Source organism: Oryzias latipes, chromosome 5 (genome assembly GCF_053564925.1).
Source record: "Oryzias latipes strain Hd-rR chromosome 5, Olatipes_Hd-rR_3.1".
Taxonomy (NCBI): Eukaryota; Metazoa; Chordata; class Actinopteri; order Beloniformes; family Adrianichthyidae; genus Oryzias; species Oryzias latipes.
The window spans coordinates 19,151,454-19,176,853 of NC_136241.1; the positions used below are offsets into that span (position 1 = coordinate 19,151,454).

A 25,400-nucleotide genomic window follows, 5' to 3' on the forward strand; every position below is an offset into this window, starting at 1 on the left:
ACAAAAAATAAAAATAAAACTTTTGTTGTTTTCTAGGACTTGGCTTCTGCAGAACGACAGTACTTTATCAGTTGTGGGCAGGACAGTTGGCAGGGAGTCAGGCTCTAGTCATAACCCATCGTGCATCTGTTTACACTCGCTCCTGCTAGCTTACAGCCTCTCACAACCCCATGCTAACATTTCCAGTACAAGACAAATGGTGAGCAATATTGGAGCTTCCCAGCTGTACAGTTTTGAGCCAGATGCCAGCTGAGACAATGAAAATGAAGGCATTAATGGATCTGTTTTTCTACAAGTGGATTGTAGTTTGTACATAATGACTACAAGCTTTTTATATCTGCCATTTCGTTGTCTGCTCCCGATTCACCACGATTTGAAGAAAAATTCAGGAGTGCAATTTTATCTTAAGTGTCTTAATATAGGTCCTCCATCATGAGAAAAATGCTACAAGAACAATTTTTATTGGAGCGGGTTAGGGCTGCACGATATGAGAAAAACTTGCGATATGCAATATTAGAGATTAATATAACGATTTAATTTGCGGTATATAAACTAATAACAAAATAACCAAAAACATCATTCCCATTTCATTGTAAAAGTTTAAAAATTATACTCCAAATGACCCTCGTCAACATAGGTGACAAACATCTGACATAATAGGCCTCCATCTGATTGATCAACAACATCAAGGCGTCCATCCGATTGGTCAAACGCATAAAGTTATTTATGTGATTCCTCAAGCTGCCATAAGATTGTTTTAACACATTTAAGGTTTACAATTTATTGCGATTTTCGCCGTCTTTTGCGATATGCATATTGCAGAGCTTGATATTGTGATAACGATAAATTTGCGGTATGTTGTGCAGGCCTAGAGTGGGTCTTTAATTTATCATTCATAAATGGTACATATTTAAAAATCAGCCCCTCCCTTAACTTCAAATGTGTTTTTTTTTTCCCCCATAAGCAGCATGGGGTTTCCTATAGATTTATCCACCAGAAGGTTAAGACTTTACCTTGTTTTGTCTATTTTCTGTTTTCTTTAAGTCATAGAGTTAGTTGGGGTACCGGTATATACCATCTCAATTTCTGCTCCAGTTCAGGCTTCATTTTCACATCATGACATCAGAGATGATCCGTCCAGAGATCCATGTCTACATGGTTACATGTTGTGGTACTCCGTCTCTGATCTTTGCCTTGTCGTCCTCAGGTTCATCAGTATTATAACAGCCTTCCTGAGGATAAGGTGCCCTATGTGAACAGTGCAGGAGAGAAATATCGCATCAAACAGCTGCTCCATCAGCTCCCACCCCACGACAATGAGGTGAGTTTACGCCACAACCCACCTTCCACGATTGCTCCCCTTCACTCTTCTGGGTAAAACATAGATAACGCACTACTAAGTTGGGTTTCTATTTTCTTGATGGGCATGAATGAGAGAGCTAAGCGTTTGTAGCTCCTAAAGTATATTTGTCACAGGAACGAATCGTTTATCTAACTAGTTTAGTACATTTCTGTCACCCTGCACTGGATAAAGAAATAGAAGATGGACAGATGGATAAAAGTACACTTTAGAATTTTTGGAAAAAAATCAGATACATACTGTATTTGAAGCAATTAGATTAGCCAAGATGGCTGACAGTCGTTTTTTTTCTTTAAATTCAGTCAAATTGGGGTACAGTCTTCTAGATTTATAGGATCAAAACAACTAAAAACACCTGGTGAATAATGATACACAAATATTTAATGCCAAAAAGAAAATAATTTCTTTTGCTGTTTTTGATATACATGTACATAAGAAGTATGGCTTCCATATATGTTGTGCTTATTATGAGACATGTTTGTGTGTATAGGTGCGATACTGTAATGGCCTGGATGACGAGGAGAAGCGAGAACTTAAGCTCTTTAGCAACCAGAGGAAACAAGAGAACCTAGGACGCGGCAACGTCCGCCTCTTCCCGGTGACGATGACAGGAGCCATCTGTGAGCAGGTAGCAGACAGAAACATTTTTTCTTTTTAAAAGCAAGAACAACTTCTTCCTTTTTTGTTACTTTTTGGTGGAGTGTCTCTCATTTTGGAGAATGAGAAGGAAATTTAATGGCAAGCTAAGCTTACTGCCTCTCAGAATGAAAAATAACGAGGAATTCATGCAAACTTTGATAAGAGAACGTGATCAAACTTTGTTAAGCAAACATTGTCCTTTAATTTTGTGATTCAAAGGAATCCTCTTTTCTTTTTTTTTCTTTTTTTTTTTAGAAATTGCAAAAACTCATTCTCCGCTCTTATTTGTTCTTGGCCTCACTGTTCTACCAGAAACCCTTCAGGCTAGAAGTTTGCAGACTACTGTCAATTCCAGACAAGAGTCTAATCACTCTTAAGCTTCCACAGCAGTACTTCAAGAACATAAAACGTCCCAGTAAAGATGTTTTCTGCCTGGTGTGTCTACTTACAGTTTTGTTTTCCCTGTTTTGCGCCAGCTGTCACACTCCAGGAATCCGACTATTTATTTTATTTAAACTGTAGCATTACATAATACAGCTGAGAGTAAAAACAGCAGCAGCATCCAATCAAATATTTAATATACTGCTTACACATACTCCTTTGGAAACCACACGGGACCTCTGAGTTTAATGGAGTGTCCTTTTAACAACAAACTTGCTCGCTTCAGCATCCGCCAGCCATTTGTTACTGGGTGTAAAACAGGCTGAGTCTAAGTGTGATGAGCCTCGGGTGTATGTCTACCTTGCAGCGCTTGTCTTACTCCTGCACTTAGGCGAAACACACACAAAAAATAGTACATGCAGCACATAAGAGAGCCGGGAAGAACTAAGGGAATGTAATGATTAAATTCCCCCCGCCCCTCTTTGGCTTCCTTAACAGCAGCATTGCTTTTTTTGTAATCTGATTGGAACTCTAACTTTGCCTCCATCCCTCTTGTACCCCTCTTTTGTAAATCTTTTGTTTTTTTAGCAGTCATACCTATTGTCCTCCACTGAGTTCCATTTTTTTTTTCCAAAATGTAATTGTCTAAAATCAGAAATGCTATTACCCAAGGAGAAAATTTTAGCTGTGCGTTCAACTCCAAAACCTGTCATCTGCCATCACGGGAACTAAAAAAAGCCGCATATCAAAGAGGAGAGGAGCTCTTGAAGAAAAGAAATACGGGCCTGTATCCAACTACATCAAAACCCATTTAAAATAGGGAATAAATCATATTCAAAGTGTTTTGAAAGTCTGTGAACTCGTGTTTGAGCCCAGTGACAACAAAGGTTTCTAAAGAAGCTTGATGTCTCTAAAGGGGCCAATCTCGGTCAAGAACCAAAGGAATGCTCTGAATGCACATGACCCATTTTTATTATTGTGTCTACTATTTTAGTTTTGTCAAATATGATCAAATGATAAAAATATATCGAACTTTAAATGAGTAAGTCAGGAAAGCAAACTGAACTACACGTCAGGAAACATATCAACAGTTATGATTCTGGTTTCTGGAACTGTGGAATCTGTTCTGGTGTTCCACAAGGATTATTCAGAATCTTTAATCTGAGATGTTCGAAAGATGTTGATAGAGATGTTCCATGTATAAATGGGAAAATTGTTGTTTAATGGGAGCTAAATGATGAATGTGGGAGAATAAAACTTTCTTTCTTTCCTTTCTTAGTGCGCAGGTCACATCAACGGCGGCGACATTGCTGTGTTTGCATCTCGAGCTGGTCTTGGGGTGTGTTGGCACCCGGCCTGTTTCGTGTGCAGCATGTGCAAGGAGCTTCTGGTGGATCTCATCTACTTTCACCAGGATGGGAAAATCTACTGTGGTCGCCATCATGCCGAGAGGTTGAAGCCACGATGCACAGCCTGTGATGAGGTAGACTTCAACACGCCTGCACTCTGACAGTTTATTATTAGGTACACATGTAACTGTGTCAGTAGAGCTATTAATATTGCCTTTAGTCAGTCGCTCTTGCAGGCAGCTGTCACATGGTTCTTAAGGGATGTTGTGTTAATGGGGTTTTCAGTTTTCTGGTCTCTAAACCAGAAACACTGTACTCTTCCTGGTTCAATGTGTGATAGAGAACTAGCGCAACCATAAAAATAAAATAAATGAATACATTTACGAGAATAAAGTTGTAGTGAGGAAAAAAGTCAAAATCTTGCAGGAATAAAGTCCCAAATTTATAAGAAAAAAGTTGTTATTTATGAGAATAAAGTCGTAAAATTCTCAGGAAATAGTTGTGATTTTACTAGAATAAAGTCGTACATTTATGAGAAAATAATTTTAATTTTATGAGAATAATATTGTGAATTTTTAAGAAAAAAGCTGTAATTTATTTAAAATGAATTCAAAAAAGTAAAAGAAAAAAGTTGTAATGTTAACTAGGAAAAAGCCATTCTTTTCTTCAAATAAAGTTGGTTATGGTATGAATGGCGCGCCCCAGAAATCCAGGTGAGGGTCATGGTTACGAATCTCACCAGGACACTTCCTCCAAGAATCCTCCCCAGTTTCCTGCAAATTCTTTTCAATTTCCCTATACTTATTATAAATCAATGTAGACTCACTAAAAAACTTAGTAAACTGACTTTTGCCTCATAGATATATGACTTGTAAATTCTCAACTTCTTATTTGTGAATTTATAACTTTATTATCGTGAAATGTAATTTTTTTTTACTCATTGTTTTTTCAAATTTTATTCCTGTAAAATGACGACTTTTTAAAAATAATTTTACAACTTTAATCTTGCAAATTTTTGATTTTTTTTTACATAATATTATAACTTTATTCTGTAAAATTACCACTTTTTTCTCATGATTTTATTACTTTAATCTTGTATGTTTATTTATTTATTTTGAATTTTTATGGTGCCCCTAATACTCCATCATTTAAATGTGTGTTAATATGAAAAAACAGTTTAACAGCAACACTTTTAAAAGTCCCCGCTCGCATGAAGCTCGTTCACGCGTTGGAGACAAAGAGGCTCAGGGCTGCAGAGAGCTGGAGGAGGGAGGCGGGCGGTCTTTGTGCTGTCACTCAGCGCTGAGTAATAACCCCTTGATAAACGATCCTCTCTGTTATCTCGCCTTCCTCAGATCATCTTTGCAGACGAGTGCACCGAGGCAGAGGGCCGGCACTGGCACATGAAGCACTTCTGCTGTTTCGAGTGTGAGACAATGCTGGGGGGCCAGCGCTACATCATGAAGGAGGGCCGACCCTACTGCTGCTCCTGCTTTGAGTCCCTGTATGCGGAGTACTGTGACTCCTGCGGGGAGCATATTGGTATGCCATTCCTCAACAGTTTGTCATGGAGTAGTAGGGACTAAAGTGCCCATGGACCCGTGGAGATCCTCTCGCAAAGAGGACACGTCATTCAGCTTCAAGTAAAAGTGAAACAAACCAAGGCTTTTCAGCTACAGAAACACACACAGGATGATACATTTAAACATCTTCCAACCTGTATTTATAGAGGAAATCCTGCTGGGAGAGGAGGATGTGGTGTTGTTCTAACAACGTTGTGTGTGATTCCGTGACATCATGCTTAAGTGCTTTTTTCCCCCCATATTTCCAAACAATTATGATCTGCAGTTCTATCCAACAGGATACCAAAAGTAAGTTGCTAAAAGGAAGGGCTGGTTTAAAACTGAAACCATCAGAAACGCTCCTGATTCAGATGGCAGCTATTAGTGAATGGCTGGTTTTCTCTCCCCTGCAAGGGGAAACATTCCCAAAAGACGGCATGCTTATGCAGCTCAATAATTAGTTTTCCCAAAAGCACTTCATTTTCTGCTCCTAGCACCATTTTTTAATCGGACATCATTGAATCTCCAACTGTTCTCACATAAGATTATGAAGTAATTAACTAAGGTAATGTTTGTGTTTCCAGTTTGCCATTTTACCAAACACTTGTGCCTTTCACTCCTTCAGGCATTGATCAAGGCCAGATGACCTACGATGGGCAACATTGGCACGCCACGGAGGGCTGCTTCTGCTGCGCCCGCTGTAAACGCTCTTTGCTAGGACGACCCTTCCTGCCCAAGCAGGGTCAAATCTTCTGCTCACGCTCCTGCAGCCTCGGGGAGGAACCCAACGGCTCGGACTCCTCGGACTCGGCCTTCCAGAGTGCACGCTCCACCAGGGAGTCCAGGCGCAGCTCCAAGACAGCAAAGGGCGGAGGCGGCGCTGGTGGGGTGCAAGCCGAGAGGTTTTCAGGGGAGGTTGACCCTCTGTCTTTACAAATGGACCTCCTGAGCCTGTCCAGTCTGACTCGTGAACCGCCAGCTTGGCAGAACAAGGAGCAAGCAAGTGAGGGTCATGGTTACGAATCTCACCGGGACACCTCCTCCAGTCCCACTCCTCTCCAGCTCCTCAGTCAGTGCAATGTTCGGAGCGCCTTTAACTCCTCCTGCTCTGGACAAAATGGCCAAGATCACAGGATCAAGGAGAATGGAGGTTTCAAACGGCCTCATATCTCTGCCACTAAGGGTCACTCTTTAAACGACATGTGGTTTCAACAAGGAGCTCCAGAGGAGTACTATCCTCCCAAACTAAGGACCCAGAAGAGCTATACTGAGGTCTCCCATTGCTCTCAGCAGCAGAACGGCTTCACCTCAGACAAGCGCTCAATCAGCTTTCATGGCTTTCAGAGGGGCAGAGATGCTGGGCCTCCAACAGCTGTCCAAGTACCAAGAAGCAGGAACCCCATTAATGCACTTAGTTTCACCGAGCAGCTGACTCCGCTGGTGCAGACCCCGAAAGGATCTACTGAGTCGCTGGCTCTGTTAAATGCCACAGGTGGGTCAACCTGTGATTGACCTTATTTCTTTTTTTAAATGTTTTTTTTATGATTAAACTGCAGAGTTCATGATAAGCTTTCTCTTTTTAAACAGGAACCTCAGCAGATCGTGGGGGAAAACACGAGGAGCACCTCTCTCATTTCTCCATGCCAGACCTGAGCAAAGACTCTGGAATGAAAAGCAATGTGGAGACTCTCAACTCCTCAGAGCAGCTTCGCAGCTCTGAATCCATCCACAGCCTCACTGCCAGTCAGTCCTACATGGAAATGAACCCCTCACGGTCCTCCCAGTACCAGATGCAGTTCTGTGACCCCGACAGCATGGGTGTGGGCAAAGCTGTGACTCATCTTCCACCTAACTTCACCTACCAGGAAGAGGACCGGATCAGCCTGGTGAACGCCAACGCAGCACGTCTGCCGCCCATTAGCGAGTTCAAGGTGAGTGGCGCCGCAGGAAGGGGAGCGAGTGTTCGAATTGACGCTCCAGAGACTCCACAGCGCCGCCGCCATCACCATCACCGCCCGCGAAGATCCCGACGTTCTCGGTCAGAAAACGCTCTCAACTTGGTGGCCGAGCGGCGGGTCAGACCTCAGGAGAGATCCCAGTTTCGTGTCCGTGAGGATTATGATCGCTTCCCCCCGCCAAGAACCACCCGGGATCAGTTTGGCATCGGCGGAGGTGGGAGATACCAGCCTCAGCTCTTCAGGCAGTGCCCCAGAACCACTTCAGATTTGACTCTGCAAAACCCCGGGGCCAGCAGAGCCACTGGCTTGAGCCAATACTCTTGGGACGATTACTACGACGACGACTGGTGCTCCACTTGCTCCTCGTCCTCTGAATCAGAGGACGAAGGTTACTTCTTGGGCGAGCCCATTCCCAGACCTGTCCAGCTGCGCTACCTCAGCAATCAAGAGCTGGTGCAGAAGTACAGCAGCAGCGGGGTGGGAGGAGCCAACCGCAGCGGGCAGAAAAGCAGTCGCAAACGCAGGAAAAGCAAAAACTGCATAATTTCTTAACCTCTTGGAGTACCCCAACATCGAAAACTAAAACAAATCAAGAAAAACATTTCAGTGTCGTTGATTGATCACCTAAAATTTAAATCCTCTTTGAACTGCAGTCAGCAAACACTAAAACTGTGTTTGTCAGTTTGTTCACGTTGTCTTTTCTCCAGTGTGTTACGTTTCAGGCATCATTTTTTAGGCTTCTTTTAAAGGCTGTTTTCTTTATTTTTATGCAGCACATAAGTGTACAACACATTTGGTTGTTTTTTTGCTGTCTTACATTTTCAGTGTGATTTAGAGTGTAATGTTCTATTGAAATCAGTTGACAACATGTACATAGATGAATGAAGTAATGATTTTACTTAAGTTAAGGAAGAAGGTGTAAATAAAGTTGTAAATGAGCCTCACATATTTTTATATTTTGTATGGATAGAACCGTTTATGTAATAAATATCTATAATGTAGAGATAGAGGTTAAATACACGAATGGAAGCGTATGTTATCTGACCGACCTGGAACTGCATTTGGAATAAAGGGGTGATGTAGTGATTTTGACCGCTGTTTATTTTGTCCAGAGAGTGATGGTGTACGGTTAAAGTCCCACTCCAGTCATCTTTCGATCTACTGTCAAAGCGTTCCCAGAGGTCTTTTAATTATGATTATGCCAAAATAAAGCCCAGTGTCATTTTCTAGGCCATTGTTTCTGCAGAGCAGCAGTAGTTCATTAGAAATTTGCCTCCAAGTTGTGGGTGGGACCATTGGTACAGAGCACCCCCTTTCCCTCCCCATTATGGAGCGGTGCAAGGAGTTTGTGGCCAACCCACAAAAATTATTCTATTCATGTCAGATTTTGAGTGAAATTGTTTTATCCCTTGTGCTATCTTAGATGACCCCACCCTTACTTTGACGTGTTCTCCCTACCATGACAAAGGTGGATAAAGGTGGAAAGATGTCATGTAATCCATGGACACCAGTGAGGTTCACAAATCATTGAAGAAAAAATGTTCAGCACACTGTCTAGTGGGTTTAGATGACCCAACTCCCAACGTTAAAGTGCCTAGGATAGCACAAGGGTTATTGCAAAAAAATTTTGTCCATGCGTATTTAGGGCTGTTTGAAAAAGTGCCTGTTTGTCTGAGGCCCAATCATTGACACACAGTGTGCAGCAGGTTGTATCACTGAGTATCATACAGTAAATTGGATTGATTTTGATGCCCATGTGGTAAGGGGATTACTGCAGCTCGCCCCCATAATCCACAAACACACACACACACACACACTTGTAGTATGTGGAACATGCTGTGACTGCCAGTCTGTGGATGAGGCTCTCCTGCTGTTGACATAAAAGGCACATTAGAGTGTTAGCCTCACCTCAGTGTTGAACTTGTGTGATTTCCAGTTTTTGGGTCACACTGACACTCCACAGAGTGGAATGAAAAGGGACCAAATTTAGTCCTCGGTAATACGACACAACCAGCTGTGCAAACATGTGAGCTGCGTTCCAGACCGCCGATGGCCTGACTTGTTACTTTGGACTTTTCCCTGCTTTCAGTCAGTGTTGATGAGTTCCCCTTGCATTATTAGCTCCTATTTATCCTTTAACAGTGCCTCAGCAGAGTGAGGGCAGGAGGGGAGTTTCCATGCGTCTAATTAAAAGCTAATCGAGGCAGCACAGCAAGGGGCGCCACAGATTGCTGCCATGTGCTTCTCTGGCGGTGGATGGTGGGAAGATAAAAGGTCCTCATGTACACTGTTCATTCAGCTGTCTCCTTTAGTGCATATTGTTTGATTAAAAGATAAACCTGCTTTTTGAAAGACAAAAAAGGATTTTTGTTGCACTAAGAGGCCATTTTATATCAAATTAGAGAAACGCTTTTTTATTGAGGTAGAATGCTGCAAAAGTTTTTAAATCTAAAGGATATGTTGAAAGTGGCAAAAAAAAAAAAAAAGGGAAATGTTAATATTTTTACTAATCTATTAGAAATGAATTGAAATGAGTTATACATACAGAACAACTTAATGCATTTTTGTTTAACTGCAGTGAAAAAGGCGACAAAATTGATCAAACTATTGGTTTAAAGTCTAAGCTGTAGAAACAACAGCAGAACATTTACACTTAAGACTGCTTGAAGTAAAAAAGAAAACATGCTCGAGTATGAATTTCCATTTCAAATAAACATCCTAGTAGTTAACAAAGCTCCATCTCGCAAATCAAAACAGCTGCAGAAGAGAGTTGGATGAGGAAGGTTGTTTAGTAAAGTCAACGTCTCAAAAGAATTTGAGGAGAATCGAAAAAAACTGTGCAGCACAACACTTTACTTGACTTTTTTGGCCAATTTTCTTTTTATATTTCCCAAAATTACATCTTTGACACAGCATCAGTGGACTCTAGTTTCTCTAGCCAGACAGAACAGCAGGACATGCCTCAATTGAGCCTGTGCCAGACAACCAAGTCAAAAATGGTGCAAAATGTAAATAGAGATTCACTTAGCTTATTAAAAAAGTCTATTATTTACAGATTTGGACATCATTGTCCTCTGTTTTCATTTTTATTTTTTACTTTGCATTTGTCATGTTCCTGTTATTTGCAATTGGAAGTGGTTCTACTTTAATTAACAGTTAGCGTGTGTGAAGGCTCACATGAGTTCATGCTGCTGGAGTTGTTTTAGGAGACTCTAAAAGCCATAATTACCGGTTCTTGCCAACTGAGCGTCTGCAAATCACAGCTGCACTTAAAGGAAACTAAAATAGAACGATTCAATTATTCACAAATGAAGAATGTAAATGGTGTGTTATCGCGCAGGCCTACAGTCAGCCTCCCTCTGCCAGGCACGCAAATGTGTTGCCTCAAACGCTGAATAGGAGACATGTGAGGAGGTTGACAGCAAAGTCCCCTCCAGATCATGTGTGTTCAGTTAAGGTGGTAAGAACACAAAGACACCTTTTTCTAAATGTCTTTTTTTTGTTTCCAGTATTTGCAAAACTTCTGTAATTTTTTTTTTTTTCTAAAGGAGGAAAGCTCATATATATTCAACACTGCCACTCTCTGAAATCTGTTTTTCAAGAAAGGTCAGCAGGGGGCCAGGGAATCTTCTTCCCCTCAGAGTCCCCTCTGTTTCACCTTGATTTCCCCCCACTATTTAAGCCTGCTGCCCTCTGTCTCCTGAGGTGGATGTGTTAATGTTCTGTGACAGGCGCCTTGCTGTCCATCTGTCTCTCCTTTCTTCTCCCTCCTTACCCAGCAGTTCTAAATTACCTCAATAGTCAACGATACCTGTGGTCAAGCCCATAGACGTTCTTCTACCTGTCATAATCAGGCAGATCCAATAAGCCTTCTCATTCATCAACAAGCTTAAACTGCACTATGGGTTAGGAAAATAATATAAGTGTAAGAAATGGTTTGTTTTCCACAAACACTAAACAGCATTACGTTGTTTTTATTTAGCTTTTAATCTATTTTAGATAGAATTCTGGTCACAAGTTAACTTCTCCATTTAAAAAAGATTATAAAAATTATGCTTTATTTATTTACCCAGCTAAGAGCAATCAAGGCAACTTCTCTTTTTAATACCTACCTTTCTTGAAGGCCCAAAGTGCTTTCTAGTCAACATCCTATTCACACACACATTTACACAGTGGCTCTGCTACCGAACACTGGTGCCAACCTATAATCACCAGTACCAGTGTGGGTACTCAGTGTTTTGCCCAAGAAAACTTTGTCATATCGCTCTACCTTTACCAAAAAGGGAGTAAAAAAGCTTAACAGAAAAAAAAACTGTTATTAAAGAAAAAAAAACAATTTCTGACAGTTTATGTTGAAAAAAATGTTAGCCTGGTTTAATTGTTCCAGCTTTATAAGCGGAAAACAGAGCAAAAACCAGAAAACACTTTTTTTTTCTTAATACGACTGACACTAAAAATACTTTTCACACCAAAGCCACATGCAAGTCCTGATGACCTGCAAACTCCCATGATATCTGCTCCTCATTCTCTTCTAGTTAGTCAAAGCAGATAATCCTCAGACACAATGCTGAATTCAGTCAGCAGGAATGTTTGTGCATCGGTTGCTCACATTGTGTCATCCCAAAATCAAATTCTCATGCTCGGTCAGAGGAGCGTCTGCGGAGAAAGCTGCATTCAGGCTCCTCATCCAGCAGGCTTGAGTCTTAAGGTTCAAATAAATCATGCATTTACTATTCAGCTTAGTTTATTACCTTCAGTTTAACAGAAAATAAAACTACACGCAGCTTTAAGCTCAATGGGTATAACGCTTTCACTGAAATCAACTGTGCATGTCAGTAAGTTTTTAGAGGATTTTATTTTCCAAAAAGGCAGTAAAAATGCTTCAAATCGTCCTGATTCTTCTCTCTCCTCTTTAGAACAGATTAAATCAATTTATAAACCCTAGATGTTTAGACAAAAATTGATTAAGCTGGGATATTAGCAAATTTACCGTTTAGCCATGTTTAATCTTTACAAGATGAAGCTTAACTGCGCCATCTTCTGGTGATGCTGATCCATCACTACAACAGAAAAAACAACATGAACTCTTTCTGTGCGTAAACATCATTGAAGCAAATAAAAAGGAGAGAGGTAAGCAGTCTTTAACAGTTTTTATAATATTTGGTGAAACTGGATTTAAATTTTGGATTTTTGGGGATCTCATGCCTCAAAAACAAATTTCATGACCGGAGTTTGAGTTGCCAAGGCACCCACCTTAAAATGCCACCAAAACCACATTGCAACAGTCCTTTCTGAACTCTCCTTGGTCTTGTTCATGGGTGAGGGAAGATCAGACCTTGAGATTGACAGATATTTTGGAGCGGCGGATGCTGTGCCGTTGTGAGGAGAGAGAAGTCTGGGTATCTTTGCCTAGACTGCGCCCATGACCTATGGGCATTCATTCTGCAGATGATGATGTATTGTTGGAAAACAGAGGGAGGCGAACTGCTGACCTTTCAGTGTGACAGCACAGCTACACAACTGTTTTCTACAAGGTCTAACAAGAAATGTCCAAACTTCATTTCATATTTGAGTAAAATTACCACCACTGTGTTCAGATTTTTTTCCACACTTTCAGAAATTTCATTTTTTTTAAACTATTGAACCTGAGCAGCCACTTGAATGGCACCTCACAGCTGAGTCTCTTTTGTTTCCTCTTTTGACCAGAACTTCCCACAGACACTGATGGTTTTAAACTCTGCTGAGATCTCCAGCAGCGTTTTACCTTTAGTTTCAGGTAAAATGAAGAAGGCGTAAAGGCTACCCAGCAGGGATGTGAGGGCAAACAGTGTGAAGCAGTATGAACCGAAGGTTTTCTGTGGGGGGAAAGTGGAAAGTTGAAAGTCAGATCTAGATTTCTGATGACAGCATGGCTCAGAAATCTGTATAAGCATGCAGCATTTTGGGGGTTTAAAGATACCTACAATAATAAATGGAAATATGAGGCCTTGCATTGCAAACATGAACCAGCGCAGAAATCCCACAAGGGCAAAAGCTGCCAATCGGTTGGACTGTGTGAAGAGCTCATTGTTGAGAGTACCTGTGGCCGCTCCTGCAAAGGGACAGGAATGGAGAGAAGGAATAATTCATATGTAAGCTACTGAATTCCCTCTGTTTGAGGCTGCATGTGGGAGCTGCACTGCACATACCAGGTCCTCCACAGAAGAAGACGAAGAACAGGAAGATGAGAGCGGCAGAAAGGTAAGAAATCCAGTAGTATGTGTCCTGTGTTAAAATAAAACCATGTTTTCACTGACATTTTGTTATTTTACAGCTTTGCGCAATTCGTCTACAAGCAGATGAATAATTTGCTATGTTTGCATCAAGCTGTTTTTGCATTGGTGCTATAACGTCTTCCTGAAGCAGATAGGGAGCAATAAAGAGTAGAAATACCATTTTCACAGCTGCACGTGCATAGAAATTTGCACTTGTTTCAAGAGGCAGAAAACCTTTTGCCTTTTCAGTTACTGCTCTAAAAGCTTTTGTGTTCTGCCTGCCTTCAGGTTGAGTGTGATGGTGACCAACACCCAGATTAGAGACATGAAGCCATAGCCACCCCAGAGCAACGGCCTCCTGCCCGAGTACTCAATCAGAAGGCCCTGAAAAAATTAAAAATACACAACAGATACAATTTGAAAGGAAGACGCTGCTGAAAGCTACCCATAAAAATTGTCAGGGGGATTTACTCACAGAGACAAGCGAGGTGACAATTTCAGACAGACCAAGACCAAGAGTGACGTAGCGGACATTTTCCTTTGGTATTCCTGCCTTTACGAAGACATCAAAAGCAAAAATGCTGATCTGGAAAAGAGAGGAAATGTTAATACTGTCATTCTTAATCCATGTTTATCACGCAGTTGCTGCAGATTTGTCAGCTGCACATCCATGATGCCGATCTCCCGTTCCCAAAAGTTCTCTGTTGGAGATCTAGTGACTATGGAGGCCATTTGAGTCTAGTTACCTAAAACATTTTGTTTTACATCACTAAATCCTTGTTTAGATCAATGTCATGCTCAAGAAACTAGTCTAACATGATTTCAACTTTATGACATGGTGTGTTGTCCTGCTGGAAGTAGCCATCAGAAGCTGGGTACACTGTGATCATAAAGGGATGGACATGGTCAGAAACAATGCTCAGGTGGGCTGTGGTGTTGTAATCATGCTCAACTGGCACTAAGGAGCCCAAAGTGTGCCAAGAAAATATCTCCCATACCCTGTACACCACCACCACCAACCTAAACTGTTGATAAAAGGCAGAATGAATTCATGCTGTTATGTTGTTGACGCCAAATTCTGACCCTACCATCCAAATGTCACAGCAGAAATCCAGACACATCAAACCAGGAAACGTTTTTCATATCTTCTATTCTCCAATTTTGTTGAGCCTGTGTGAATTGTAGCTTCGGTCTCCTATTCTGAGCTGACAGAAGTGGCACATGGAGTGGTCTTGCTGCTGTAGCCCATCTGCCTCAAGGTTGGACGTGTTGTGCAGTCAGAAATGCTCTTCTGCAAACTTTGGTTGTAACCAGTGGTGAGTTTCTGGTGTCTTTCTATCAGCTGGAACCAGTCTGGCCATTCTCTTTTGACCTCTGGCTTCAACAAGGCATTTCCTCAAACAGAACTGCTGCTCACTTGATGGTATCTCTTTACGGCCCATTCTCTGTAAACCCTAGAGATGGTTGTGGGTAAAAAAATACCAGTAGTTCAGCCGTTTCTGAAATACTCGGACCAGCCGTGCCACGCTGAATGCCACTTCAATGATCTTTCTTAACCATTCTGATGCTGGATTTGAACTGCAGCAGATGGCCTAGACTCTAGATCATGTCTACATGCCTAAACGCATTTGCTTGCTGCCATGCGATTGGCTAATTAGAACTTTGCTTAAAGCAGTTGCGGAGGTGTATCTAACAAAGCGGCCACTGAGTGTAATTGTGCAGTTAAATATAAGTATTGTACTGTTGCAGAATGTTTCATGTGAATGGAAACCTTTGAGCAAGCTTTAAAATAAGTAATAAATTTGGTGATGGCAGACAAAAGGCATGACTTTGTATGATAAATGACAAATGGGACACACACAAATGCTATTGCTCTGCTTTGCTCACACACTTATTCACACATTGACAGAGGAGTGGTACCTAAACTAACCTAATGGAGGCAATGTCAATGCCCACAAAAAGTGGACATAAGATTGGCTGATGATTGAACCACCAACCCCTCAGCTCCTAAATGTAATATTTGAGGGAACATTTGTGGTTTCTTTTTTTTTTGGGTGGGGTGGGGCAAATTCTTCATAATGTAACATTCCCATTTGTCTACATCCATATCACAGCATGGTTTGGGCATAGGATGGTACAGTACATGTGGCATGGTGTGATACAGAACGGAACAATAAATCTGTGTCCTCACTGCAGACATGTCTGACAGCTGGTTGCATATATGGATGGCAAACTGTATAGTTGTATGGTATGGTCTGTTGCAGTGGAAAGAAACTCAAGTCGTCCTCACCGCCGACATGCCTGACAGCTGGTTGCAACAGAAGATGGTGGACATGGTGATCAACTGCCATCGGACAGTCCTGTCCCTTATCAGCTGGAGGAAACTCTTTGGTGGGGCGGCTTCACTGGCCAGCTGTTCCATCAACATCTCATCCATTTCCTGTTTGTATTCCCCAGGACCCCAAAGATGTTGCAGGGCTGTAAGGGAACCGGAAAAAAAAGGCAGTATAACCACAAATAATGCAGTTTCTCTTTTGTATGGACTTTGATGATACCTTTTTTGCATGCTTTATCATCTCTTTTCTCTATGAATAAATATCTGGGGGGTTCAGGAAGAAAAGGCAACGCTAAAACTTGAACCAGTGACAAACATGCAGGGACAGAGAGGACAATGTTCCACATGTCCTGCCCTCCAAGGATCTCACTGATGAAACAAAACAGTGGAGTTTTTGACATTTTAGCTATTGCATGTGAGTTTGGGCATTTATTAGATTTACAAAAGTACATACGTTAGACCAAAAAACTGTCCAGAGAGTTTCCCGAGTGACAGAAATGTGGCTGAGGTCAAAGTCACTGAGCCTCTTATCTGCCTGGGGGAAATCTCCCCGAGGTACATCAGGTGGAGGCTGGTCCCCAGAGCTGCAGCACAACACAAAGACATCAACAACAACAGGGACTCTAAAAGGGTTCCTAAAATAGCAAATGAGTCATAATTGTCCACAAACAACTGACAGAACTGAGAGTAGGCAGGCTGAATGTGTGGATGTCGCGACCTACCTGCTGAGAAGCCAAACAGGGTCCTCGCAACAATAATCATCTCAAAAGATTGGGCCCATTTACTTGTCAGCATAACTCCTGCTCCAAGGATGGAAATAAGGTTGTTGCCGATCATTGCCCTTTTGCTGATGAGGGAACACAAAGTCCAAACTCATTTTCAGTTCTGTTGATGGCTTCACATGCAAAATGTTTGACGATTCATTGGATATTTCTATTCTAACTGTAAAAGCAATCACATTTTAACTCCCAGGAGACACGAGAAACCCTTTTAGAGCATGTACAAATGTTTAATGGTTAACATGACTGTTTTCTATTGTTAGCCCACACCAAAGCACAGTTTAAGCTGTTACCACAACACTGGCTGGTACTCAGGAGTGGAAAATATATTACATTTACTAAGTTAGATCTACTTAAGTAATGTAAAAATGATACTCCTAAGGTTGGGTTTACTGCATCACACTTGATGGTTGTTGATCATAATTATTTGTTTTCAGTTTGTATTTATTTCTTGTAATTTTGTACAAGTACTGTTTGTATAAATTGAAGTTTAGACTGAAATGAAAAAAAATTTCATCCAAAGCCCTTTTTGAACTTTATATACTGTCAATTATCCTTATGCTTCTGTTAATTATTTTTTATTTTTGTTTTATTTTATCGGTTCTAAATAAATAAATAAATAAGCAAATTCTTTCACTTTTGTAGATTTGTGAAGAGTTTGTTTTTTCTGTTACCTTGCACTGTATTTATTGAATTACTTTTTGCTTCTGCGTCTAACACTTACATATTTATGTAAGGATGCAGGATAATATCAGCATCATATCAGTATAAGCAGTAAAGCCTTACAAGTATAGTTTAACCCTTGTGCTATCTTAGATGACCCCACCCTTACATTGACGTGTTCTCCCTACCATGACAAAGGTGGATAAAGGTGGAAAAATTTCATGTAATCCATGGACACCAGTGAAGATCACAAATCAGTCAAGAAAAAAGGTTCAGCGCACTGTCTAGTAGTGGGTCTAGATGACCCTACTCCCAATGTTAAAGTGTCAAGGATAGCACAAGGGTTAATCACCCTTGTTCCACCTCTGGTGTTCCCAGTCAAAAGGGACCACGTTAAGATAAAAATGACGATCCAGACGATATTCATCCATCACATTCTAAAGAATTCAAGTCCAGTTTCCAGCTCTTTTTCCCCAGAATCCATTGAGGGGATTATTTTGGAGATGACACGCCTCCATTTTTACTTTACCATGATCATTTTGTAATACAGATTCAGTGCCACATTTATTTTTTATGTCTTTAATAATTCTATAACTTTAAGACTTTACAGCCAATAACGTAAGAGAATGTTGAGTAAAAATGTAGTGATAGAAATCGCTTTTTGCACTTATTTCAGAGCAGTTACAACAGAGCGGTCCATTTTGACCAGGAATACTAAAGTAAGGGGAGGGAAATGAACCCAACCAGAGGGCGAAATGTTGTCATGTGGAAACAACAGTAATTTAGAAAGATGTAAGGTTCCAGTGGTGTCACAGTGTGTGGCACCACTGTGTGTTGTGTGGAAACCAAAGCATCCATGATACTCTACGACTGCTATACACAAAGCTACCAGATAAAGGTACAAAAATTGTCATAAACCATTTAAATCTAGCTGTCACACAATGTAGGGTCCACCAATGAGGTTTATTGATGTCTTCAAGCTTTATAAAGGTTAATAAAGAGTGATATGTTTGGATTTCCATGCACACATATCTGGTGTTTACCTCTTTCTGTAGATGCAAATCTAGAAGAATGAGGTCAAGAAACTACAACAGAATGTTCACAGATTCTGCAAAAAATATACCCACCTTCCTAATTTTCCTGTGAAGAATTTGACGCTGAAGACACCAAAAAGTCCCCCGACAGCAAACATGGAGACAACCAGAGACCATACCATGGTGGCTGATTCTGGAGAAGGAGGCTCGCCGTATCTGTCGAACCAGCTGCTGTTGATGAAGTGCTGGATGTACTGCAGGTGGTTTTTAAGGACAAATGAAGTGTTTGATGGATTTTTTTCCTTTTATTTAAATAAAAATGTGGAGGGGATGAGAGATGTCTCACCGGAGAGGGAGAACTCAATCCAGTTATGTGGTAACCGCAATGAAAGCTGCCGCCAATACCCAAAATGATTATAAGGAGCAAAGCATTGCCATGAATCTGGAAAAGAAGAGTAACTGCATAGCTTCAGAACAAAACCTACAAAAAACTGGGACTACTTCCTAAAAAAAAGAAAAATCCTATCAAAGTCGTCCAATTCCTTAGAAAAGGCCTTTCGTGCCACTGCCCAACTAGGTAGCCACCGGGGGGCGGAGTTTGGGTCCCCCCCAGCCCGTATAAAATAAAGGGCTGTGTCAGGACGGGCATCTGGCATGAAAATCTGTGCCATCTGCTCTACTCTCTGATGAGATACGCAATTAGGTATACAACATTAGAGTCGCCCAAAAACTCATAAAACAAACTGTTTTTCACCGAGCTGGAGTACATCATGAAATTTCTGTGGGTATGGTTCACTGGGGGACGTTTTTCATATAACCCTTGTGCTATCTTAGATGACCCCACCCTTACATTGACGTGTTCTCCCTACCATGACAAAGGTGGATAAAGGTGGAAAGATTTCATGTAATCCATGGACACCAGTGAAGATCACAAATCATTGAAGAAAAAAGGTTCAGCGCACTGTCTAGTGGGTCTAGATGACTCAATAGATACTCTAGATAACTCCCAATGTTAAAGTGCCTAGGATAGAACAAAGGTGTTTGTCACATTGTAAAAAAAGAGGAGAACCACATCTATCAGTAATTCTTAGTTCAGTGGCCTTGTGGAAGAGTGTCCACCTTGAGACTGGAAGGTCGCAGGTCAAATTTAAGACTGGCTCATGTCAAAGACTATAAAAATGGGACCCAGTGACTCTCAGCATTGGGGGTTGGATTGGGGGGTTTAACCACCAAATGATTTGCATGCACGGCTGTGTCTGCAGCTCCCTGTTCCCCCCAGGAAAGGGGTCAAATCCGGAGAACAAATTTCGCGTACCTAGGTGCATGGCAACTAATGGGACTTTAACCTTAATTCAAAAAAGGATTTGGACTTTATGTGCAAAATAGGATTCAAAAGAATGTAAGAGAAAAAAAGTGCTTAATAACTGGCAAAGTGCAATGACTCAGCTGAAACTGAGAGCTGATGTAACACAGCCAAACTAAAAGATAACTGGGCTGTGGGTAACAACAGCCTAAGTAATCCTCACACATTTTTCCAGGTATAAAACTCTTGTTGAAACATAAAGAGGAAAATGTAAAACAAAGCCACGAAAAAAAATTATTCCAACATTTCAGTTTTTAAAAAAAATACCTTTTCTTTCAAAGTTTTTTACATTAATTATCTACATTTTTAAATGACGCATTTTTTAAGCTTTGAATATATCAGTAAAAGCTTACCAGCTGCCTGTAAAAAGTCCCCATATCCTTATTACATGTAGGGTCCGGGCCAAGCTTTTGCCCCGACTGAATGGACTCTGTCAAGAGTTTCTTGCTGCTTATTATTAACTTTTCAGACTGAAAAGGAAGTAACTTGCAGACCCTTACACCCTTCTGAGAAGACATTTGTTACTGTACAAATATATAATTCCAGCATAAACATTTCTAAACCTGAGTGGGGTTTTTTCAGAGATTGCAATTTTGAAATTAGAACATACATTTGGCTTTTATCAAAAGAACACTGTCTTAAGCATAAAGGTTGCAATTAATATTCCTATTTTATTTGATACATTTCAGAAATCAAACTTTTCTTTAAATCAAATCAAACTTTTTTGCTACAGAAATTTTTCAACTCATGCTACCCAAAGTGCTTTACAACACTTGTATAACACATTCAAATTTTAAAAACAAAAAGACAAGACACTAATCAAATATTTATTTAAAACCTATACAATGCCAACAACCTCCACCACAACCAACTCCACGCACACACACACACGCACGCACGCATGCACCCGCACACACACACACACACACACACACATGCACACACCCACCCACACACACACACACACACCCACAACACACACACACACACCACAGTTAGAAAAATGATTAAATGAGGCAGTATAGAAATCTGGCTTTGTACTGAAGTGTAGAAACAATATTTTGGGGACATGTCCACATCAGTAACCCCCCACTCAAGACTAAAGTCCAAAGAATACACTACCAAAGGACCCCAGATCAAAGTTTAACCCTTGTGCTATCCTAGGCACTTTAACATGGGAAGTTGGGTCATCTATAAATGTGAATAAAATTTGAAGAAAAAAATATATATATATGCCCCTCTCACCCTTCCGCGGGTGGTTTCTCACCCAAGCTCGGGTCCTCTACCAGAGGACTGAGAGCTTGAGGGTCCTGCAGCATCAGGGATCTATTGTAGCCACTCCTCCAGCTTGGGGGTTACTGCCCCGTATGCTCCATTTACCACAGGCACCACTGTCACCTTCACTTTCCATGCTTTCTCCAGTTCTTCTCTGAGTCCCTTGGTATTTCTCCAGTTTCTCATGTTCCTTCTTCCTGATATTCCCATCACTTGGCACTGCCACATCCACCACAACGGCTTTCCTCTGTTCTTTATCCACCACTACAATGTCTGGTTGGTTCACCATTACCATCCTATCAGTCTGGATCTGGAAGTCCCACAGGATCTTTGCCCTTTCATTCTCTACCACCTTCGGAGGTGTTTCCCATTTTGACCTTGGGGTTTCCAGTTCATATTCTGCACACATGTTCCTGTATTTTATTCCAGCCACTTGATTGTGGCGCTCCATGTATGCTTTCCCTGCCAGCATCTTACACCCTGCAGTTATGTGCTGGATTGTTTCAGGCGCCTCTTTGCACAGCCTACACCTTGGGTCCTGTCTGGTGTGGTAGATCTCTATCTATAGAGCCTCTATCACTCTGCTGCTCAGGGTTTGTTCCTGAGCTGCCAGGATGAGTGCTTCAGTGCTGTCCTGTAGGCCAGCCCTTTCTAGCCATTGGTAGGACTTCTTGATTTCAGCCACTTCAGTTATGGTCCGGTGGTACGTCCCATGCAGGGGTTTGTCCTCCCATGAGGATCTGTCCTCCAGCACTGTATCCTCTGCTCTCCATTGCCTGAGACATTCACTGAGCACACTGTCATTTGGGGCCTTGAGCTTCATGTATTCATGCATCATGAATGTTTCATCATGGATAGTGGCTTCCACGCTCACTAGTCCTCGGCCTCCTTCCTTGCGGCTAGCATACAGTCTCAGGGTGCAGGATTTGGGATAGAACCCTCCATGCATGGTGAGAATCTTTCGTGTTTTAACATCCGTGGTCTGTATCTCTTCCTTTGGCCATCTTATTATTCTTGCAGGGTATCTGATAACTGGCAGTGCGTAGCTGTTTATTGCCCGGGTCTTATTTTTGCCATTGAGCTGGCTTCTTAGGACTTGCCTTACTCGTTGGAGGTATTTAACTCTTGCAGCTTTCCTTGTTGCCTGCTTGCCATTTGCCATTTCCAAGGTACTTGTAACTGTCCTCAATGTCTGCTATTGTTCCTTCTGGGAGTGAGACCCCTCCTGTGTGGACTACCTTGCCTCCCTTTGTCACCATCCGGCTGCATTTCTTGAGCCCGAATGACATCCCAAAATCCGTACTGTAGATCCTGGTGGTGTGGATCAGGGTGTCAATGTCACGCTCGCTCTTAGCATATAGCTTGATGTCATCCATGTAGAGGAGGTGACTGATGTTGACTGATGTTCCCATTTCTGAGTTGATATCTATAGCTAGTCTTGTTGATCATTTAAGTTGATTATGTAAGTACGTACATAAACCTTAAGAGACAGATTATATATATGCACCTCTGTCCTGACAAGAGGTGCTGATGCATGCTTCTTCACCACAACCTATTCCCTGTAATTTTTAAGCATTAGTATCTCACGTACGCACCATTCCTAACAGTGTACACAAAAAGGTAACTGATACATTTAAAAGTTGTTTGCCTTTGAATGTTTTTAATTTATTGTTTTGTCATACATATCTCATCCCATGTGTCTTTGTTTTCAAGTATGTTTGTTGCATCTTGCATATTAATTTTTAAAAAGTTGTCATGATGTTTTTTTTCTTTGTCCAGCAGATGGCAGTAGCTATAAAATAGGTTCAGACTTTTTGGGACCCTGTTGATGACGTCAGCGGAAACACCACAGTCCACTGTTTTTCGTAGTCATCCTTGGCTAACGGCTCACAACCGAAGAGTTGACTCTACCGCGTTTAAAGTCTGCATTTTGTGTGGTTGTTCATTAATCGTAAGACAGAATGCCGTTGGAAAACCTAGAGGAGGAGGGTTTGCCCAAGAACCCAGATCTGCGGATAGCTCAGCTAAAGTTTCTGCTCACCATGGAGGCTCATCGACAGGATGCTAACGTGAAGACGGAGCTCATGGACGCTATCAAAGCTAACAGTGAGTTAGCGTTTTAACCGAGCGCTCGGGGACAAAGAAGCTATCATCAAATGTTTGAATCTATTTTAAAGCGCAATTTATCCTTTGAATATAGACTGACTAACCGATGTTTGTAAAATTGATTCCTTTCTTGGTTGGAATTTTTAATTAGCTTCCTAGCTAACTTTGTTAGTAGACATAAGAGGACCGTAAAACTAATAAAGTTATTTCACTTTTGATATTAACAAGTAGTTTCATGTTTATATTTTATTATGCTTTTCGAATAACATTGCTGTTAAAAATTTAGTTTGACTGTTACAAAGCGTTACTTTTTAGTGCTAATAAATAAATAAATAAATAAGCCTGTCCGTTTAAAAAATGTTTTATTTTATTATACTTTATTATATTATATAAGGTTCGATTTGGATTATTTTCGCAGACAAAGTAAAAACAGTTGTTTTGACATGTTTCAGATATGGCACCATATTATGAGGCCCTGTGTAAGGAGCTGAAATGGCAGCTGGACACTGAGCTACTGAGTAAAATGAAGAAGGCCAACGACGAAGAGCTGAAACGCCTGGATGACGTTCTGGAGGATGCAGAGAAGAACCTGGGGGAAAGTGAGATCCGGGATGTCATGATGGCCAAGGCTGAATATCTTATTAGAATTGGCGACAAGGCAGGTTCACACACTGCTTCACCTCTGTGACAGGACATTGTAGTGCTGCACGTTTTTTTTTTTTACAGTTGAAGCATTTTGTAGTGACGTCTCTTGTGTGGTCTGCATATATCTCTGTAGGAGGGGGCTTTGACTGCTTTCAGGAAAACATATGACAAGACAGTGGCCTTGGGTCACAGACTAGACATCGTCTTCTACCTTCTGAGGATTGGTCTCTTTTACATGGACAGCGACCTCATCACACGAAACTCAGAAAAAGCCAAGAGGTAAAGTCTTTGGTCAGACACATTTGGTCAGACACATTTTTTTTGGTAACTGCGTGGTATCTTTAAAGTACAGTACTAATCCCTTTTATTATTATTTTTTTTCCCCCCCATCTCTTCCCTGCAGCCTTATAGAGGAAGGAGGAGACTGGGACAGGAGAAACCGTCTGAAAGTTTACCAGGGCCTCTATTGTGTGGCAATCAGGGACTTCAAGCAAGCTGCTGAGCTCTTCCTCGACACGGTCTCCACCTTCACCTCCTACGAACTCATGGATTACAAGACTTTTGTTACTTACACTGTTTATGTCTGCATGATTGCTCTGGAAAGGCCTGACCTACGAGAGAAGGTAGGCAAGATTTTTTTTTACTGTACCCTATTTTGCTGTTCTTGTGAAGCAGTCGTTCTGATCAACTTTTCTTTGCAGGTGATAAAGGGAGCAGAGATTTTGGAAGTGTTGCACAGCCTGCCTTCTGTCCGTCAGTATCTCTTCTCACTCTACGAGTGCCGCTACTCCGCTTTTTTTCAGTCTCTAGGTAAGGGAACGTTTTATCTTTGCAAATATGTTGCAGTCAAATTTTTCAATGACACAGTTGTATCTTTGTGCTTTAGCAATGGTGGAGCAGGAGATGAAGAAGGACTGGCTTTTTGCTCCTCACTACCGTTACTATGTGAGAGAGATGAGGATCCAAGCATACAGCCAGCTGCTGGAGTCCTACCGCTCACTCACTCTGGGATACATGGCAGAGGCCTTTGGCGTCAGCACAGAATTCATTGACCAGTGAGTTTTGATTCATTTCTGGATGAAAGTCAGTCAAAAATCCACAGGAGGGATTGTCTAAGCATTAAAACAAGTCTGTCTAATATCTAAGGGTCACATTTCATTCAGTAAACCAAATGTGGTTTAACAGGAAACAGTTCAGGCTAATCACAAGGTTCACTGAGCATCTTAAGCAACCAATCTGTGTATATAAGTAATTCTAACTCCGTCTTATTCTGTTTTTTCCTTACAGGGAACTGTCCCGATTCATAGCGGCGGGCCGTCTCCACTGTAAAATCGATAAAGTTAACGAGATTGTGGAAACCAACAGGTGACTTGTTCACTATTGCTGCATATGCAGTAACAAAATCTTTTTTTTTTTTTTGTTAAATCTGGTATCTTTTTTCCCCCCACAGACCTGACAGCAAAAACTGGCAGTATCAGGAAACCATCAAAAAGGGTGACTTGCTGCTCAACAGAGTTCAGAAGCTGTCGAGGGTTATTAACATGTAATAACCTCCAGTGTGATCACAGCGCCATGTTCTGGAATTTTTCCCCCCAACACTTGTTTGTCTGACAAAGTGACTCTTATATTGTGTACATAATAAAAACATGTTTTCCTGCCAAATCTCCTGAAAGTTCTTGATTGGATGAATGACCCAT

General features: G+C 41.3%; 3 protein-coding genes across 5 annotated transcripts in view; 2 read left to right on the plus strand and 1 right to left on the minus strand.

Moving 5' to 3' along the window:
• Positions 1-8,335, plus strand: part of prickle2b (prickle homolog 2b) — a 96,730-nt gene extending 88,395 nt beyond the window's left edge. For all 3 annotated transcript variants that reach the window (XM_011475082.4, XM_078947382.1, XM_011475083.4), the window contains 6 exons: positions 1,208-1,321; positions 1,851-1,988; positions 3,660-3,863; positions 5,085-5,271; positions 5,917-6,783; positions 6,879-8,335. In XM_011475082.4, the coding sequence (XP_011473384.1) occupies positions 1,208-1,321; positions 1,851-1,988; positions 3,660-3,863; positions 5,085-5,271; positions 5,917-6,783; positions 6,879-7,801 (2,433 nt within the window). In that variant the 3' untranslated portion in view covers positions 7,802-8,335. The remainder of the gene's footprint in view (positions 1-1,207; positions 1,322-1,850; positions 1,989-3,659; positions 3,864-5,084; positions 5,272-5,916; positions 6,784-6,878) is intronic.
• Positions 8,336-12,785: 4,450 nt separating this feature from the next.
• Positions 12,786-20,200, minus strand: slc2a9l1 (solute carrier family 2 member 9, like 1). The gene is made up of 12 exons (XM_011475084.3): positions 20,031-20,200; positions 18,661-18,756; positions 18,408-18,568; positions 16,561-16,685; positions 16,293-16,422; positions 16,059-16,207; positions 15,794-15,981; positions 13,979-14,089; positions 13,786-13,887; positions 13,438-13,513; positions 13,213-13,340; positions 12,786-13,104 (listed from the first exon to the last, which is right to left on the minus strand). The coding sequence occupies exons 1-12, from the start codon at positions 20,193-20,195 to the stop codon at positions 12,919-12,921; spliced, it is 1,617 nt and encodes a 538-aa protein (XP_011473386.3). The 5' UTR covers positions 20,196-20,200; the 3' UTR covers positions 12,786-12,918.
• A 2,572-nt stretch (positions 20,201-22,772) lies between these two features.
• On the plus strand, positions 22,773-25,365 carry psmd6 (proteasome 26S subunit, non-ATPase 6). The gene is made up of 8 exons (XM_011475085.3): positions 22,773-23,058; positions 23,511-23,716; positions 23,837-23,982; positions 24,107-24,326; positions 24,405-24,513; positions 24,590-24,758; positions 24,991-25,068; positions 25,154-25,365. The coding sequence occupies exons 1-8, from the start codon at positions 22,914-22,916 to the stop codon at positions 25,248-25,250; spliced, it is 1,170 nt and encodes a 389-aa protein (XP_011473387.1). The 5' UTR covers positions 22,773-22,913; the 3' UTR covers positions 25,251-25,365.
• The last annotated feature ends 35 nt before the right edge of the window (positions 25,366-25,400 follow it).